General features: G+C 51.3%; 1 protein-coding gene across 3 annotated transcripts in view; it reads left to right on the top strand.

Annotated features, from left to right (window-relative positions):
• LOC115098066 (septin-4-like) overlaps positions 1-20,237 on the top strand; it is a 91,888-nt gene that overhangs the window by 31,516 nt on the left and 40,135 nt on the right. For all 3 annotated transcript variants that reach the window (XM_029614367.1, XM_029614368.1, XM_029614366.1), the window contains one exon: positions 3,224-3,231. In XM_029614367.1, coding sequence (XP_029470227.1) covers positions 3,224-3,231 — 8 coding nt within the window. The remainder of the gene's footprint in view (positions 1-3,223; positions 3,232-20,237) is intronic.

Genomic DNA, 20,237 nt, shown 5'->3' with positions numbered 1-20,237 from the left:
ACCAGATGGCGTCAATTGACTGGGCCCCAGTGTAGGACCTGGCCTCTAAGTCGGATCATGGCATCGGGCCTGGGCTCAGGTCCTGGCCTAGGCCAAGGCCCAGGCATCAGGACCTGGCTTCTGGGCCAGGCCCTGCATGAGGCCTGGGTTTGGGTCGAGGCCTCGACTTCAGGACCCAGCCTCCAGGCTGGGCCATGGTGTTGGGGCCTGGCCTTTGTTGGATACCCAACGAATCAGGTAAGTTTGTTTTTTTTTTAATTTTCGGAGGTCTCGGCCCAGGCCCTGTTATCAGTCCGGGCCTCTGCCAAGACCCTGCATCAGACTTGGGCCTCAGCCTATGCCCTAAGCCAAGGCCAAGGCTGAGACGCTGGCATCGCACTCACGCATAGGCCATGGTCTCTGCTTTCTGCCTCAGCCTATGCCCTTGGCGAGGCCACGACTTCAGACCTAGGCCTGATTCATTAGTGTAAAACAAATGGAACGAATAAGGTTCATTTCATTGGGGGGGGCTGATTCAGTTCATGACCTCTCAAATAAAATGAATTGGCCTTATTCGTTGCATTTTGCACTTTTGTTTTAAACAAATGCACATCCCTAGTTTCTTACAGCATTAGTACAATAACAATAACAATAAAACATACTTCCTCCAAGAATCCCCTTTAGCATAACATCAGATCCTGTCTCTTCTTCTACTTCAGCTTAGGGGCATAACTCTTAGTCCATTCTTTTCAGGAAAAATAGCTTTCATTATTCACAGAATTCTTTTACATCTTTTTCCCTGGTAAAAAGAAGTTCCCCTCATTTTAAAATCCATGATTTCTCCCAGGTGGCTCAGCAACATTGCTCAGGACTATAGTCTACATCTTCTGGAGCCATGGCCTTCCTGGACACAACCACTAGCTGCAGGGAAGGAGAGAGAAACTCCCTCACTTGACTTCACACAAGCTTCCTGCCGAACTGTGCTGTACTTTTCCTCACATCCCAATGAGCACCAACTTATATTAAGCCCATACACACTCCCCCTAGAGGTTCTCCCACACAACACTATCGGGCCGATTCAGTAAAATGCGCGGGAGAGCCGGCGCTCTGAGGCGAGCGCCCGCTCTCCTGACATGCTCCCAGGACACTCTCCTGGGCGTGTGATTTTGTATTCAAATGAGGGCCCACGGTAATAAGGAGGCGCTAGGGACACTAGCGCGTCCCTAGTTCCTCCTTATTGGCAGAAGTGGCGGCTGTCAGCGGGTTTGACAGCCGATACTTAATTTTACCGGCGTCGATTGTCGAACTCGCTGACAGCCACGGGTTTGGCAAACCGATGGCGGCAAAATTGAGCGTCCATCTTCCGACCCGCGGGCCGCGGGCTGATTTTTTTATTTTTTATTTTTTTTATGATTTATTTTATTTTTTTATTTTTGGAGCCTCCGACTTAATATCGCTATGATATTAAGTCGGAGGGTATACAGAAAAGCAGGCGTTAATTTCTGAGAGTAAAATGTGCGACTTGGCTGCACATTTTACTTTCTGTATGGCGCGGGAATAAGTAAGAGGCTCATCAACATGCATTTGCATGTTGCGGGCACTATTAGTTTTTGGGGGGTTGGACACACGTTTTCCTCACGCTATTACCCCTTACTGTATAATAGCGTGTCGAAAACGTGCATCCAGATGGGGGCTAACGGTGCGCTCGGCTTGAGCGCACTGTACTGAATTGGCCTGTATGTAAAGAGATGCCACCCCCTTTAATTAACCTCTGCCATAATAATACATCACTCAACCCTAAATGTAGAGGCCAAATGCATTTCTTCCAGAATTTTTCCCAGGGACCTTCTAGTGATCAGCCAGTTTTAGGGGCCCTGACACACTCATATAGGAAACAAAGTTTACAATTTACAAGTCTAGGGGCCAATATTCAGCCGCTGAGTGGCTCAGCTAATTAGCTAGATAAACCTATCCGGCTAATTAAACAGGGTATATTCAACAGCACGGGGATGAGGTTTTATTCTGGTTTCAGTTCATTTATTATTTGTTTCAAGTTTGTTTTGTTTGCTGAACCAAAATAAACATTCAGTTTAAAAAGGAAAATCCAAAAGAAAACAAATGAAAAGAAACTGTCATCCTTACCACCCTCCCCCTAAGCCATGTTTACCCCTTCTACAAGGATCTCTGATTACGGAGAGGGGCTCCTGCTGCCCTGCCGTGTCCTGGTTCCTGAGGCCACAGCCCCTTTTTCTGGTACAGCTATCAATGCCCAGCTGGCACCATTTTCAAGCCAGGAGTTGGCAGGACAGGAACACCTGGGGATCACTCCTGCCCTTTTCTACATCAGAGACCCATGCAGAATGATTAAGTGTGGTTTGGGGTCAGGGGTGAATTTTGAGCCTTTTAGGGTTTTTTTTTCCCCTTAGACTTTCTCAAGCAAAAGTCAATGAAGAAAAAAAATTCTGGAGAGGAGGGATTCATTTAATTTCATTTTTTAATGAAAGAAAATGCAAGTGTTTCATGTTTTAATTTATTTAAAAAAATGAAATGCACGCCCCTAATTATGTGGGGTTTTTTTTTTATAGGATTGCTCTGGGAAGGTTGGTAGTGGGGGTCATCATGATTGTTGAGTTTAATTATCAAAATCTCCGGGTTGGGAATCCTGTGCTCCTGAAAGTTTAATTGGGAGTTGGGGGTGCAAGGTTGACGTTTCACCTAGGGCAGTGGTTCCCAAACCTGTCCAGAGGGATTCCCAGCCAGTCAGGTTTTCAGGATATCTGCAAGGAATATGCATGAGATAAACCTGCGTGCAGTGAAGGCCAAGCATACAATTCTATCACATTGCATAGACCAGAAAAAGATGGAGGCGGGTTTATGTTGGCCTGCGCAGGGCAGAAGGCAGCGTGCAGCTGCCGTCCCGTTAGCCGTGGAGCTGGCAGCATCAGACTAACAGGGAGAGTGAGAAGGAGGACAGTGCTAAGGTCAGGGAGATGAGGGAAGGTAGAAGTCAATATAGAAAAAATAAAAGCAGGCCCATCCACAGGCCCTTTAAGTAGCTAAAATGGCCGTGTCTGCTTCACTATGCATGTACTCTGCATTTAAATATCCTTCCCCGTCAGTTTGGTTTCACTAAAGAAAGGGTCTCAGCTAAATCTTTGTTCTTTCTGCTTTCTCCTTGGTGTCGTCTCCTCTGTGCCTTGGCGCAATTCACCACCTTCCATCTTCCAATACTTTGGGTGATCAGACGAAGAGGTAAGAAGCTCCTCTCCCATGGGGCCCTGTGTCTCTTTCCTAGCTGCCCTCTTTTCCTAAACTATCCTTCTCACACAGACCAACAATGGAAAGCTCCTACTCCCACTCACTATTATATACCATCTCTCACCATTATCCTCTCCCACCGTTCTGATTGCAACCCACCTTACACAAATGTTACTGCAACTATAATTTTGACCTAACTCTGTTTGTACATTAACCGCCTTAGACGAATGCACTATAACTGTATGTTTGATTTAATTTTGACTGCAGTCTGCCTTGAGACTATTTTAGGAAAAAGGACAAATATCAAATGTTTATAAATAAATATTATTCCTTACCCTCACCTCCTGCTCCCATATACCATCCTATCCCCTTTTCCCTATCATAGAAGAAAATTTCCTCATGTGGCAGAAGTGATCCCTGGCTGTTCCTGCTCTGCTGCTGCCGCTAATGGAAATAGCTCTGGCAGATTGAGGCTGGTGCTATTGTTAATGTTTTCTGTTCAAAATGGCGCCAGCAAAAATGAACAATGGCACCGGCTTTGATCTGCAGGGGGCCTGGATTCTGACATACTTGGAAGACATTTCATTACTTTTATTCCTGGATTTCGCAATCTCTTTTCCTCATTGGTTTATAAATATGGAATTTAATTATCGTTAAAACACTAAACGAACTATCAAGATCTATTGGCTTGTGCGTCTGAACTCTCCTTGCACTCTTTTGCAACTCCTTGATCTGCAGGTGCCATATTCAAAAACAATAGCATCAGGACAGGAGCAACTGGGGATCGCTCATGTCCAATGAAGACATTTTTGGTGTAATGGTCTTCGGGTGGGGGATAAGAATGGGGAAAGGCCCAGTGATGTGTTCTTTCTTTGCTGGCGGACTTACATGGTTTTGTTTTGTTGTTGTTTTCATTTTATTTTATTTTTTCATTGTTTTTAATTTTGTTTGTTGTTGGCTATTTTACATAACATCGGAATATCAGATATGCCATACTGGGTCAGACCATCAAGCCTGGTATTCGGCTTCCAACAGTAGCCAATCAAAGTCAAAAGTACCTGGCAAGTACCCAAACATTAAATAAATCCCATGCTACTAATCCTGGCAGCAAGCAGTCGCTATTCCCTATTAATTAATAGCAGTTTATGGGTTTTTCCTCCAGGCAGGCCCGGTGCAACCAGGTGCGCACTCCGTACATTTGCATGGAGCAGCACACCCGAGGCAGCGGGCCTGCGAAGCCTAACCAACCGGCGGCCAAAGAGAGAATGCCGGCGACGGAAGAAGAGGCCCATGCGTGTGCACACGCCCACGCAGTTTCCGCTCCCTCCCCCCCCCAAGCAGGAAGATCGGTGGGCTGCAGTGGCGTATTAAGGGGGGGTGGAGGAGAGGAAGCTGTGCACGGGCGTGCGTGCACACATGGGTCCTGTAGCAGCGCAAAGTAAGGTGCTGGCGGGGTTTCTATTTCCTGCCAGCAAAAGTGATGTCCTGTGGTGCTGCCGGCCTTTACCCAAAGCTGGCAGCAGAAGAGGAGGCCATGCTGCCAGTGGGTAAATCTATGTTGGCTATGTCCCATTAAATTATGGGATATTTATTATTTTTATACACCAACATTCAATCTGGGATATCACATCAATTTACATTCAGGTACTGTAGATATTTCTCTATCCCCAGAGGGCTTATAATCTAAGTTTTGTACCTGAGGCAATGGAGGATAAAGTGACTTGGCCAAGATCACAAGGAGCAACAGTGGGGCTCAAACGCTGGTCTCCTGGTTTGTAGCCCACTGCTCTAACCACTAGGCGACTCCTCCTCCCCTTGTGTCTAGCTATATGTTCTTTGATTTTATTCTTTAAAATAATTTCCACAATTTTTCCCAGCACTGAAGTCAGGTTCCCAGCACTGAAGTCAGGATCAGGTCTATAGTTTCCCTGAGGAGTCCTTTTTTAATATTGAGGTTACATTGGCCATCCTCCAGTTTTCAGGTACAGTGGATGATATTAATGATATTATTATGCTCACCGCTCATGGGAAAGCCCTGCGAGTTGCTTTATTCACCCCGATGGTGCCAGCCCATCGGGCTGGCACCATCGGGGTGCTTCCCACAGCAGGGAAATGCTTCCCACAGCAGGGAAATGCCACCAACGTGGGGGATCCGCCATTGTTCGTCTTCTGTTTCCTAGGAGCATACACGCGACAAAGCTTATTTTAAAGGGCCTGCGGCAGATAACACCTGCAGTGCTCTTGGATGATGTCATTGCCACTTGCCCTATAAAAGGGCTCTTCAAACGCTTCAGCTTTGCCTCAGCAAGATCTCCTGCTTCCTGTCTTGCCCTGGTTCCAGTTTCCCGTCTTGCTCAAGCCATCAACTTGTACCAGTCTTCAGTTCCGGTTCAGTCTTCAGCCCCAGTTTGGTCTTGGTATAGATCCTTGGACTCTGTCATAATCTGGCCCGTGCTAAGACTTGCTCACCCGCTGAAGGCGCAAGCCTTAGGGCACAAGCCCATGAAGTTGAACCAATTGCACCATGGCAAAAGGGGCTCACGCTCACGTTTGAAACAGATTGCTGAAGCCATGAGCTTGGTGAAGACATCCCCATGATGAACCATTGCTACCTTGATCACCCAGATGCAAGAGCAAAAAATGGAAATGATTGGTCTCCTGCACCAGTTCATGCAACAGACCCAGAAGCAACTTGATCAAAAAAAAGACTCTCTACAGATCCTGTCTCAGTGATTAGATATGATGCAATTTCAGTGTCCAGCTTCCATCGTAGTTCCAGCTCCGGTGAATCCCGCAACGGCACCCATCTAGACAGGGAAATTCATTATTCAACTTCTGCCACCTCCGAGGTATAGCGGAGGTGCAGAAGATGCATTTTGAATTATAAGCCGGATTATTTTTTTTCTGTCTGTATTAAAATTGTGTATATCATCTCCTTACTGGATGGTCCTGCTCTCAATTGCGCTTCTCCTTTGTGGGAACAAGATGATTTATTTCTCAAGAATTTGGATAACCTTACTCAGAAAATAACTTATTTGGAAAATAGCCACTGCTATTACTAGCAATGATAACATGGAATAGACTTAGTTTTTAGGTACTTGCCAGGTTCTTATGGCCTGGATTGGCCACTTTTGGAAACATATGCTCGGCTTGATGGTCCCTTGGTCTGACCCAGTAAGGCATGTTCTTATGTTCTTATCAATTTCGTCTGATCTTTGACCAGCCCAGGCATGTTTCGTCTGCCATCATGGAACTCCTTCGTATTCACCAAGGCACCCGCTTAGTTAGCGAGTATGCAGTCGAATTTCATATTCTAGCCTCCAAACTTGAATGGGGCGAAGATAGCCAAACTTCCATTTTCTGGCAAGGATTATCTGGGAGAATAAAAGATGAATTAGCAGCTCGGAACCTTCTTCCATCCCTCAAAGTACTTATTGCATAGACTTGAGATTCGCTTCTGGAAACCAGCACTGAAATGGCAGAGAGTGGGATCTCGTAACAGCCGCCTAAAACTAAACTCTGGCGCAGCTACAAGTCTCTTGCAGCCGATGTGAACCCAGTGTTCCTATTATAACTATACTCCATTTGGCATTTTTTAGCCAAGCAGCTCAGACGCTAATCCTGAGCCAATGTTGGGCCGTCTCATAATAATGTTGGTTGGATAATATAAGGTTTTTCTTGTTTACAGGTTCGCTAGTTTATTGTGGAACGGTATACGAGAATTTGAAGCTCTGGCTGGAGAGAGCTTACATATTTTAGGTTTATATTTGGTTCCTCCTATTGGATGGGTTACATAAATCTGCTGGGAGGAACTCGCAGATCAATTTACACTAGGGAGGGGTATGGGATCAAGGTACTGCACCTAGCATGTTTATTTCAATATGTGACGACATATATTATCTAAAAAAAAAATCAGAAGGAAATTCCACCGACCACAGAGCCCACGCGGTGAGTCAGCCGCGCCCCCTGAGAGGCACTAGGCCTATCAGAGGGCGCCAAAAAGATCTTTAAATCGCGGCGACTCCCTCCGGCAGCCCTCTTTTCGCCCTCCGGCCTCCGGCACCGACCGCCTCTTACCTTCTCCTCCTCTGCTGGGGGTCTCGAGGCCCAATCGGGGCCAGAACCCGCTCGCTACCACCGCGAGCAGTACAGAGGAGGCAACCGGGACAGCAAAGAAAGAAGAAACTGAAAGGAAAAAAAAAAATCAGAAGGAAATTCCACTGATCGCAGAGCCCACGCGGTGAGTCAGCCGCGCCCCCTGAGAGGCACTAGGCCTATCAGAGGGCACCAAAAAGATCTTTAAATCACGGCGGCTACCTCCGGTGTCGTGCGCCCGAAGGAACGCGACCTAAGGGGCCTGCCCCATAGTGTGCCCCTTGGTGAGCCCCCAGGACAGAGGCCCCTGCGCCTTACAATATCTTACCTTAGTCATCACCCAGCTCTCTCCAGCCCTCTTCTTCCTGCCATTATCATCCAGCCTTGGCCAGCATTCTTTCAGTGAACTATCATTACAGGTCTACTGCTCTTCCCAAACTCAGCCAGCTTTAGCCAGCTCACACCAGCCTCACCTAGCACTCCTCCAGCACTCGCCTGAATCCACCATCTCTACACGCACCCAGCAGTTAATCTTCACTCAACCAACAATCTTCCAGCAACCTCCAAGTCTTTCATCACTCTCCCAGCATTCTTCCCAGCATTCTTCCAGCAGTCGCCAAGTCCTTGCAGCTCTCGTCCAGTCCGGACAGCGTCTACCACCACCCACCAACTACCATCCACCTGACTCACCTCAACACAACCAGCATTCTTTCACATTCCCAGCACATATCATCTTCGAGCATACCTCCGCTACTGCTCAGACTCCAGACAACCATCACAGACAAAACCCATTCAGCGCTCTCAGATATCTCCCCTCACATAAGGAATCCCCAACCCTCTCTTCCAAGTACTAGCAATCATCTCTTAGTCCGACGCAAAGACAGGAGACTTAAAGACCACAATCAACAACTCACTTTCACGTCTCCTCCCTTTCTACACCAGCCGAGAAGCCAAGAAGGTACCATGCAAACCTACCCCATCCCTATCATCTATCACCGCCACACCCACCTCTCCAAACTCTCACAACGTTCCGTGAGCCATTCAACGAGATCACTCATCCCGATCATGATTTCACCCCTCACCCAACTACTAGGACTTACTATATTCTCTCTAACCCTCTTCAACGCTCAGTCCCTTACAAAGAAAACCCACATACTTCATGATTATCTGCTGGATTCCAAACCAAACGTCTGTGCAATCATGGAAACCTGGTTAAAAAGCTCTGACACCCCATTGATAAACCACTTACCTATACACCTCTATGACTTTTTCTCAATCCCAAGACCCAAAAAAAGAGGGGGCGGTCTGCTCCTAGCAACCAAAAAAGAACTCAATCTCAGCCAGCAACCCGTCAAGACCTCCTCCAAAAAACTGGAACTCGGACTGTTCAAGTCAAAACATATTCAAATTCTCCTTGTTTACGCCCCACCAGGATCACTAGACTCCGATGCCTCACCCCTCATAGAAACCATTGCTAAACACATCAACATTGATTCACCTGCTATGATTCTGGGGGACTTCAATCTGCATGTTGACGCCTCCCTGATCTCCCCCAATTGTGAAACCTTCCTATCCACACTCCAGGCAATGGGCTTTGAACAAATTGTCAATAAACCCACCCATAAAGCAGGGCACACGCTTGACCTCATCTTCTTAAACTCACACCTATCATACATTAACACTCCTGACTGCACCCCTGTCCCTTGGTCCGATCATTCCCTAATAGCCACTCTCACGACTCGAGAAAACTCTATTCAGCCACAACCTTACTCCACCATCCACTTCAGGAAACAATGTACCTCCAACATGCTCAGTGAATATCTATCCAAGGAACTCCCCAACCTAGACATCTCCAACCCCAACTCAGCCCTTCTATCCTGGTGCAATATCACGGAGTCGATAGCCAATAAACTTTGCCCCAGAGTGACGAAAACTATCAATTGGACACAAAAAATGAAGCAACCTTGGTTCTCACCAGAACTTAAACTGATGAAGCAAGACCTCCGACACAAGGAAGGCACTTGGCGGAAGACCCCCAACACCACAACACTATCCGATTACAAACGCACCATGCATCTCTATAAGATCTCTTTTTTACAGGCAAAAAAAGACTATTATGCCAGCAAAATTCATGATATTCAATACAATACCAGGGCCCTGTTTTCCTATGTATCTCAACTCACTAAACCCTCTGCTCCTACCATTCCGGACGATCATGCTCAATCCAAAGCAAATGAACTAGCACTCTTCTTTCAGGATAAAATTGCAAACACTCTAGTGCATCTCCCTACTAACTCAACCCCACCAGCCCTAAACTTCACCACTACATTTTCCACCAGAGCCACCCTAAACTCCTTCGAACCCACCACCTCACTGGAGATTGAATCGACATTCAAGAAGTTGAAACCATCCAGCCACCCAATGGACCACATCCCAACTAAACTTCTGCTCCTTATCCCAGGCACTATCTCCAGATCACTGGCCGACATCATCAACTGTTCCCTAGCCCAAGGAATATACCCGGATGATCTAAAAACGGCATCCCTTAAACCCCTCTTGAAGAAACCCAACCTGGACACAAAAGAGCTCTCCAACTTCCGACCCATATCCAACCTCCCTTTTCTTGCGAAACTGACAGAGAAAGTGGTGAACACACAGCTTTTGGACTTCCTTGAGGAACACAAAATCCTATACCCTTCCCAGTATGGCTTCCGTAAGTCATCCAGTACTGAAACTCTCCTCCTCTCTCTATCAGACCACATCCTCTTGGGACTAGATAAAGGGCATTCATTCCTACTTGTCCTCTTAGACATTTCCGCGGCATTCGACACCGTGAACCATAACATCCTTCTAAATCGCCTCTCAGACATCGAATTATCTGGATACGCCCTCAGATGGTTCAACTCCTTCCTCAATAACAGAAGCTTTAAGGTCACAATCAATAACAAAGAATCCCCTAATTTCAAATCTACTCTAGGCGTTCCCCAAGGCTCTTCTCTGTCCCCTACCCTCTTCATTATCTACTTACTGCCCCTTTGCCAGCTGCTCACAAACCTAAACCTAATTCACTACCTATACGCAGACGACGTTCAGATCTTGATCCCTATAAAAGAATTCCTTCCAAAAACGCTTTCCTCCTGGGAGAACTGCCTTAAGTCCATCAACCGCCTACTCACCAGCCTAAACCTGGTTCTCAACGCAGCCAAAACAGAAATCCTTCTTATCTCCCCCGACCATTCAGACAACTCAGATCAGACAGTCTCTAACCCACAGACCACTCAAGTTAGAGATTTAGGAGTCATCATTGATAACCATTTGAACTTAAAGAAATCAATCAACAATATTACTAAGGACTGTTTTTACAAGTTTCAAGTTCTTAAAAGACTCAAACCCCTTCTTCATTTCCAGGATTTCAGAACTGTCCTCCAGTCAACACTATTCTCTAAAACTGACTATTGTAACACTCTCCTTTTAGGACTCCCAATCTCCGCCACCAAACCACTACAGATGCTCCAGAACTCAGCAGCCAGAATATTAACCAACACCAACTTGGGAGCTCATATCACCCCTATACTTAAAAACCTGCACTGGCTACCAATAAAATACAGAATTCTACAGAAAGCACTCACCATAATCCACAAATCCATCCACAACCAACTACCTCTAGACCTTCAGTTCCCATTCAAACTATATACCATAGCTGATTTCCGCATCATTTCTTTAAATGTTAAGGGTCTTAACTCCCCCTTTAAAAGACACATGCTTTTTCGGGAATTGACCAGTATCAAGGCGGATATAGTGTTTGCCCAAGAAGCCCATTTAAAGGGAAGATATGAGAGGTTAATGCGGTCCCCTAAATATCCTAACCAGTATTTTGCATCTGTTGCGGTCCCGGGCCGTGCCCTGGGACCTTCACTTACCACTGCCCCGGCCCAAGCCGCTGGTGCCTCGTTTGAGAGGCACCAGCTGGTTCCCCCTTGAGGGAGATGCCGGCGTCATGCCGTGGCTGGCCCCGCCCCCTACGCGCACACTGGAGCTCCAAATTTAAAGGGACCAGCGAGGAAAACTCCAGCACCGCCCTCAAGCTGACGTCAGACGCTGCAGGGTATTTAAACCCTGCAGCCACACTCCTACCTCGTCTTGCAACGAGGTTGACTCTTCGGAGTAACTAGTTGTGCTCCCTGCTTCCTGGTTCCTGCTTCTTCCTGATGTCTGATTCCTGGCTCCTGACCTTGCTTCGTTCTCTGACTCCGGCTTCTGCTTCCGTCCCTGGTTTTGGCATCCGACATCTGACTTCTGGCTCCCGACCTCGGCTTGTTCCTGGACTTCGGCTTCTTCTCTTCCCACTGCTGCAGGTACTTGTTCATCACCTGCCCGGAGGTTTCTCCTAAGCCTCAGCGGCTCGGATCCTCACGGGCTCCTTCTGGGGGGACCGCGGGCTTCCAAGGGTGAAGTTTCTCCTGACCTCCGGGGTGCCATCTCATCGTTGGATTACCTCGGCAGGCTGCTGATCCTTGGTCGCATAGGATCCACCTAAGACCAAGAGGCCCGGGTCCTTACGGGCTCCTTCGGGGGGGACCTCGGGCTTCCAGTGGTGAAGCCGTCTTCGAAGCCGCTCCTCCGCGCCGCCTGCCAGCTGCAACACTCACTGTGGGCATCCACAGCACGACACCTGCAGTCTCAGCCAGCCCAAGGGTCCACGATCCTAACAGTTTGCAAGGCCATGGACCCGGCGGACCTCTCGATCTTGAAAACCATCCCGGGAATTGCACAAAGGTTGCAACAGCAGCAATCTTGCCTCGACTCGCTGGTGGCAACTATGCAGAGGTTAGCGGACCGGGTGGAAGGAGCCATCGCTTCCGGTTCCCCTGTACCGGTAGTCATCCATAATGCCGGGCCATCTGCCCCCATACAGATGCCAGCAATTTTGCGGTACTCAGGAGATGCGAAAATGTGTCGCGGATTCTTGAACCAGTGTTATATCTGCTTCAACCTATTACCAGTGCAATTTCCCATAAACCAGATTAAAACAAGTTACATTATCTCCCTGTTGGATGGGAGGCCGTTGGCTTGAACGTCTTCACTATGGGAGCGTAAGGATCCCCGTTTAGCTAACTTGGTTCAGTTCGTCACGTCCTTCCGACGGATCTTTGATGAGCCCTCCCGCGGACCCACGGCCACGTCCAAATTACTCCAGCTACGGCAGGGTAACCGTCCCTTGATGGAGTATGCCGTGGAGTTCCAGACCCTTGCTACCGAGCTGAACTGGAGAAGCGATAGCCTGCACGGCATATTCCTGGAGGGGCTCTTTCCACAACTTCAGGACGAGTTGGTGGCCAGAGATCTCCCGGATGACCTGAATGATCTTATTGACCTGGTTGGCCATGTAGACTGCGGCATCCAATGCCGGTTCCGGGAGAGGAGATCCGCTCGGGGATTTGGAGGCTCCGGAACCACGCCTCCTCGAACCAGGCATTCTCCTCCTGCCTCCCCGGGGCTGCATGATGCAGAACCCATGCAATTGGGCCGGGGTCCTATTTCCCAAGAGGAGAGGAGAAGGCGCCGATCCCAAGGCCTGTGTTTATATTGCGGAGACAAGGGGCATTTCCTTGCCCGTTGTCATGAGCGTCCGGGAAACGCTCGGACCTAGAGTCAGTTGGGGAGTTAACTCTAGGCAACACCACCTCCGCCTCCCCGTGTACCGTTCCAGTAACCTTGATCCTCCCGGATGGGAACTTCGACACCCTAGCCCTGGTAGACTCCGGAGCCGGGGGGGAACACTATCCTCCGGGACCTGGTACAGCAACTCCAGCTTGGGGTCCAACCTCAGAAACCCCCCATACGAGTGTCTTCAATTCAGGGGACACCACTTCTGGGAACCATTTCCACTCGGACTCGTTCACTAACACTACGCACCGGTCTCCTACACGTCGAGGAGATCTCATTCCTCATCCTGGAGAAATCCATACATTCAGTCGTGTTAGGCCTGCCCTGGCTTCCGAAGCACTCTCCCGTGATCAGTTGGGACTCCCTCCAGATTACATCCTGGGGCCCGACTTGCTTTAATGAGTGTTTGTCTGCCCGGCCTCGACCGCTGGTACCACTTTTGCCAACACCTCTAGTGGTACCACCTCAGTACCATGCCTTCCGATATGTGTTCTCGAAAGAGAAAGCTGAACTGCTTCCCGAACATCGGCCCTTCGATTGTGTGATCAACCTGATCCCCGGCACCACACCATCTCGAGGACGGGTTTACCCGCTATCACTCCCGGAGACCCATGCCATGTCCACCTATATCAAAGAAAACTTGGACTGAGGGTTTATCAGACCGTCGAACTCCTTGGCCGGAGCCTCGTTCTTCTTCGTAGGTAAGAAGGATGGGTCCCTTCGACCCTGTATCAATTACCACGGCCTGAACAGCAATACGCGTGAGAATTTGGCCCGGAGACAAGTGGAAGACCGCATTCAACACAAGAGATGGCCATTACGAATATCTCGTCATGCCCTTCGGCCTCTGCAATGCCCCGGCTGTGTTTCAGAACCTCATGAATGAGGTACTCAGGGACATGCTGCACACCTCAGTGATTGTTTACCTTGACGACGTGCTAATTTATTCTAAGGACTTGGAGACTCACCGCCAAGATGTCCGTCTAGTCCTTCAGAAACTGCAAGAGAATTGGCTTTATGCCAAATTGGAGAAGTGCCAATTTGAACAGGAGTCACTACCCTTTTTTTCTGGGGTACATCGTATCCGCCGTAGGGTTCCACATGGACCCAGTGAAGGTCGTGGCCATCAAGAATTGGCCTCAGCCTGTGGGAGTCAAGGCGCTACAGTGGTTCCTCGGCTTTGCCAACTTCTACCGGCAATTTATCCCACACTATTCCAGCATGGTGGCCCTGCTGACGGCTCTTACAAGAAAGGGGGCCGACGCTAGGAAGTGGGCAGCTGCTGCCATACAAGCCTTCCAGGATCTCAAGAATGCCTTCCTTCAGGACACCTGCCTCCGGCACCCGGACCCTCAACGCCAATTCATCGTGGAGGATGACGCTTCCGACATGGCAGTCGGAGCCGTTTTAAGCCAGTTGTCCAAGAATGGTAAATCCCTGCCATGCTCCTATTTCACACGCAAGTTCTCCCCCGCAGAAAGAAACTACGGCATAGGGGACAAAGAACTACTGGCCATCAAGTTAGCGTTCCAAGAATGGCGCCAGTGGTTGGAGGGAGCCCAGCACCCGGTGGTCGTTTACACTGACCATAAAAACCTAGAGTACCTGTGTCATGCTCAGCGCCTTAACCCACGGCAGGCACGCTGGTCCCTCTTTTTCAGCCGGTTCAATTTTTCCCTCCATTACAGACCAGCAGCAAAGAATGTCCGAGCGGATGTTCTCTCCCGCACGACGGAGACCGACGATACCATCGACACACCTCAATATATCCTGGACCCAGCCAAAATTCTTTTAGCCGCATCTGAGGTGGTCTCCGCAAGTAAGACAGCGGTACCCGCTCGTTCACGAAGGAAGGTGTTAGCATGGGCCCATGATTCCCTGACCGCGGGGCATCCAGGAACTGAATGGACCCTAGAACTTCTACTGGTGGCCGCAGGTCAAGAGAGACGTTTGGCTCTACGTCCAGTCATGTTCTACCTGCGCCCGGCAGAAACCCTTGCAGGGTCGCCCCTGGGGCCTCCTTCAGCCACTACCCATGCCTACTGAGCCCTGGACCCACCTGTCCACGGACTTTATTACCTCCCTCAGATGGGAAGACCGTGATCTGGGTCACGGTCGACCGATTCTTGAAGATGGCCCACTTCGTGCCTCAATTTATGGGGAAATACTGGAAGGTCCTTTGCAAGAAGTTCGGAGTGCAATTGGATCTGACTACCACCTTTCACCCCCAGGGCAACAGCCAAGCCGAGCGTACCAACCGAATTCTAAAGGCCTTCCTCTGGGCCTTCGTCGGGGATCTCCAAAATGACTGGGTCGCCTTGTTACCCTGGGCAGAGTTCTCATACAACCGCCATAAACACACTGCAACCAACTGGTCCCCTATTCAATTGGTCTACGGGAAGACTCCCCAAACCTCTGTAACATCGGGACTCGAGACAATCGGTCCGGCGGCTGCAGGTCAGCCCCTTCCCCCCTTTAAATAAATACTGGACAACTGTATGGTATTAACAAAGGCCGCAGTTTATTAACCTAACCCGAGCCGCTATCTTAACATACATTCAAATAACAATGCCCCCCTTTCCCCCTCCTTGGCCGCCTCCCCTTCTTCACTTACCACCGCGGCCCGGTGGTAAGCTAGTGATTTGCCCCCCCCCCCCTCCTTACCCCGCCTCGGCATCAGCGAGGGTAAGTTTTGGGCCTGAGCATCGGCCCCTTCTTGCTCTTTAGGCCTTCCCGGGTAACGGCCCCAAGTTACTCGGGCATTCCTCCCCCACCGCCGAACAGTCCATTACCGTATTCCAATACACCAATACAACATATGGCTCGGGTTTTCCGCCACCAACAAAGACCGTTTACGGCCTTTGTACCCCCACTGCGGCCCCTGGATTCAACGCAGCTGCTGTCGAATTCCATCCTCCAAGGCATTATTAAACAGATCTATCCCTACTTCGGAAAGGTGCACCCCATCCCCCAAAAAGTAACCCCCCAGTACTTCCCAGGACCACTGATGTCTAATCCAGAACCCCCCTTCCCGGACCAACCATTTCCCAATTTGACGGTTCAATTTCTTCACACCGTGACGCCAGAGGGGCTCCTCCCGGTGCCTGATGCGAATGATCACATCCGACCAACCCAATTTAGTGTCGGGTAACCGATTCATAAGGGCCGCCAAATCCTTACGCATGATTTTGATCAATTCCCTGCAGGTCAACCTGCCGATATCATTACCGCCTAAATGAATGACAATCCATGTAGGGACCCCCCATCTGTCAATAGCGCCTTGCAGCGTGTCACACAATTCACCCCATTTCATCCCCCCTCTCCCGATCCAACGCACCCGGACGTCTGAAGGATTCAAATTCAGATTCTCCCCGCACGGCCTCCTCTTAGCCCGTCGGTAGGCGCGCTGGATAAATGAGTGACCCACGATCCAGGCACACTCCGTGCATGGCACCTCCCGATCCCGATCTGCAAGACAAACAGACCTGTTACCAACAGCACTGAACGTGACGCCTCCATACATGCCCTTGCGTCAATTCCTCACATATGCCCTAAACACCTCCGACTTCCACCTCCCCAACGCTTGTATCCGCTCGGCCGGCCAACCCAATTCCGCTGCCGTTGTGGCCGCCCCAATCCGAAACGAATGCGACGTGTATCTCGTCGCATCCCACCCTAAGCGCAATACCACTCTCCGAAGAACCGCCGCGAATTGAAACCTGGTAAGAGGGGACCCATCCTCGTGCACTAGGAAATGCCCCCCTACCCCAGGCCTAGCTAAGACATAGGCCCCCGCCAAGCACACCGGACATACACGCTCCCCTTCGGCCCGGATCAACGAAATCCACGCCCCCTTTCCTTTCTGATCGGTTTTTGACCTTCGAATGCGGATCACCACCCGCTCCGTGTATACACGCACGTCATCCACCAGCAACCCCTCCTGCCCCCTGTCCCTCCCAGAGCGGGCGACGAGCTCCCCAATGCGAAGGGCTCCGAAGAACGCCCAGGAGAAGGCTACACGAAACAGCGCCAACTCATGCTCCGAGCTACATACCCCCTGCAACCCGTCGACTAACCCCAACAAATCGCCGAACCGTATCGGTCTCCGAACATCCCCCCGGTTCCCGCCCCCTCGTCCCCACCCGTCTAACAACTTTTTGACTATAAAAGAACGCAACGGGTTACCGCGCCCCTCCAACTTGCTAAAGAACGCGAACCCCGCCAACTGGCTGCGGACGGACGCTAACGAGAAGCCCGCTCCCTTCGCCCACAGAATGAACTGCACCACCTCCGCATCCCGCACCCACCCTCCCCCCCACCCTGCAGATAATAGAAAACGAGTCACAGTAGTGTTTCCTGCTACGTAAGCTCTCCACGTCGCCGGGGCCACCGATCTCCGGATCAACTCCCATGGGTCGTCGCCCCCAGGCTCCACAAGTGCGCCGGAACCCGCTCTCCCTGCCAAGCCGCTCGAGGCGCCGCCGCCCGGAAGACGTCCCACTTAAAACGAGAGAGAGCATCCGCTATAATGTTCTGGGACCCAGGGACATGCTGCGCTCTCAAATTCACGTTCCACCGAAGGCACAACAAAACCATGACACGCAATAAAGCAGATACCCTGGGACATTTCGCGGCCTGCCTGTTCACGACCTGCACTACGCCCAAATTATCACACCACCAGACCACCTGCTTATTGGCTAAGCCCTCCCCCCAAAGTGTCAGCGCCACGATGATAGGAAACAATTCCAAGAAAGTTATGTTCCGCACCACACCCTCCGTGACCCAAGACGCTGGCCAGGGCTCCGCTCACCATTTGCCACGAAAGTAGATGCCGCACCCCGACGCCCCCGCCGCGTCCGTAAACAACTCTATGTCCATGTTGGACACTTCCGGCTCAGGCATCATCCGGATCCCGTTGAACGAGTGCAGGAAGTCCTCCCATATAACCAACTCCTCCTTCACTGCTCGTGATACCCGTATGAAGTGATGTCCCGCCCTAATCCCCACCGTCCTGGCCGACAGGCGACGAATGAACGCCCGCCCCATTGGGATCACCCGACAGGCGAAGTTCAAAGAACCGATGAGAGACTGCAACTGGCGCAAGGTGACCTTCGCCGCCCCCTTAACCATGCACACTAAGTCCCGCAGCTGGCTGACCTTCCCCGCCGGCAAGCGACACACCATAGCTTCCGAGTCCAACTCTATCCCCAGGAAGGTCAGCTTGGTGGCAGGCCCCTCCGTCTTGTCCCCCGCAATGGGTACCCCGAACCGCTCCGCCGTCCTCAAGAAACCCTGCAGCTGCCGCTGACATGCGTCCGAGTCACCCCTGCCCACGAATAAAAAATCGTCCAGGTAATGCAACGAATCCGCGCTAGCAGTATGAACCTTCGTGGCCCAATGAATAAATGTACTGAACGCCTCAAAAAAGGCGCACGACACCGCGCACCCCATGGGCAAACACCGGTCAATGAAGTACCCGCCCTCGAAGTAAAAGCCTAACAGCGGGAAAGACGATGGGTGAATCGGGAGCAGACGAAACGCGGCCTCTATGTCCGCCTTGGCCAACAACGCCCCCCTCCCCGCTTTGCGCACCAAGGCCACTGCCTCATCAAAGGACGCATAACGCACCGTGCACGCGGAGCGCGGGATAAACTCATTGACGGAACCCCCCGCTGGGTATGACAAGTTCAAAATCAAACGAAATTTGCCCGCGGCCTTCTTCGGGATCACCGCCAACGGAGATAAGTGCATCCGGGCGAACGGCTTTTGCGGAAACGGCCCCACCACCCTGCCCCATTCCAGCTCCTCCTTCAGTTTGGCCCTGGCCACGTGCGCCAGTCGATACACTGACCTGGAATTCCTAGCCCTACCCCCCTGCCCTGAGCCCCCATACGGGATGCGAAATCCCTCCCGAAAACCCTCCCGCAGGAAAACAGCGGCCACCCGATCTGGGTAATCCCCCAGACCCTCCTCCAGCGCCTCCACACAAATAGGGGAGTCCGCCTTGCACGCTAAAACATCACTACTTGGCCCCTTTACCGGCCCCCCCTCCCGCCCCTTGGGAACACTTGCTGGCTGCGTGGGCCCCCCCGCAGGTAGCACAGGCATGCCGAAATTTACACTCCGGAAACAAACAAGTGAGTTTGTTGAAGCGCCAACAAACGTCCGAAGCCCCGCCGGCACTCTTGGCGCCTGATTCACCCGCCCGCGCTCCCCCAACCCGAAAGGACTGCCCCTTACCGCCTAACACCGGCGCCGTACTACCCGCCGGTCCGAACCCCGCCCCCTGCCGACGCCTTCCTTGCCATTCCCGCCCCTTTATTGGTCATCTGGGTCAACCACAGATGGATATCCTGGTAGCCCCAGGACATAACTTTGTTCCCCGCCATTTTGTCCCGGAACTTCTCGTCGTAGTTGAGCCAAGCCCAACCGTCATAGTCCCGGAACGCGCCCAGAATGCTGTCAGCGTAGGACAGCAACGCTCCATACTGGGAAGGATCGAAATGGCTTACAACACTCGCGAGCCGCAAGAAACCCCTCATCCAATTTACTATATTCTTGGCGATTCTCGGCCTCGACCCACTCCTACGCCTGCGCTTTTTCGCTTTTTTGGACAGCTTCCTCCCCCCCCCGCCTACCCTCCAACAGTTTGAAAATGTTAACGAATTTCTTCTTCCGAATCCGCTTGACCAAGCGCGTGGGGACCTCCTCCCACAGTTCCGAAAGAGCCGCCGCAGCCGCGTAGCCCGTCTCACACTTGGGACCCTCACCCAGCACCCTCTGTCCGCCCACCCTGTCCACGCTGGAGGACGACATAGACGTCGAGGAACTGGAACTGGAATCCCCGCGTGACCGCCGCCTCGTACCCTCGCGTATCCCACCACCTCGCCTCGACCCCAACTTACCCGCATGCGTGCCCCCTCCGAGGGCGCCGGGCTCCTGTGGTCCCATAGCCTCCGAGCCTCCGGCCGCACCGCCATCTCCGACCTCCGTCCTCCGATACGGCGTTGCACCAGACACCGAGCTCTCCCGCATCCTCCAGGCTTCGCGGCTTGACGGGCCCGGTAGCTCGTCCTCCTCAGCTGCTGCAAAGAAACCCCCCGCGCTGGCCTCCTCCTGTCCGCCATCCGCGCTCCGGGCCGCCAGCACGTTCTGGCGCTGGCTGGGCCCTGTGAGCCGCCCACTCTGCCCTCCTATACTCCGCACGCCCCGGGGGGTAACCGGCGCGCCCGGGAAAA

The sequence above is a fragment of the Rhinatrema bivittatum genome, chromosome 8 (assembly GCF_901001135.1).
Source record: "Rhinatrema bivittatum chromosome 8, aRhiBiv1.1, whole genome shotgun sequence".
NCBI lineage: Eukaryota > Metazoa > Chordata > Amphibia > Gymnophiona > Rhinatrematidae > Rhinatrema > Rhinatrema bivittatum.
This window is presented reverse-complemented; position numbering and strand designations above follow the sequence as displayed.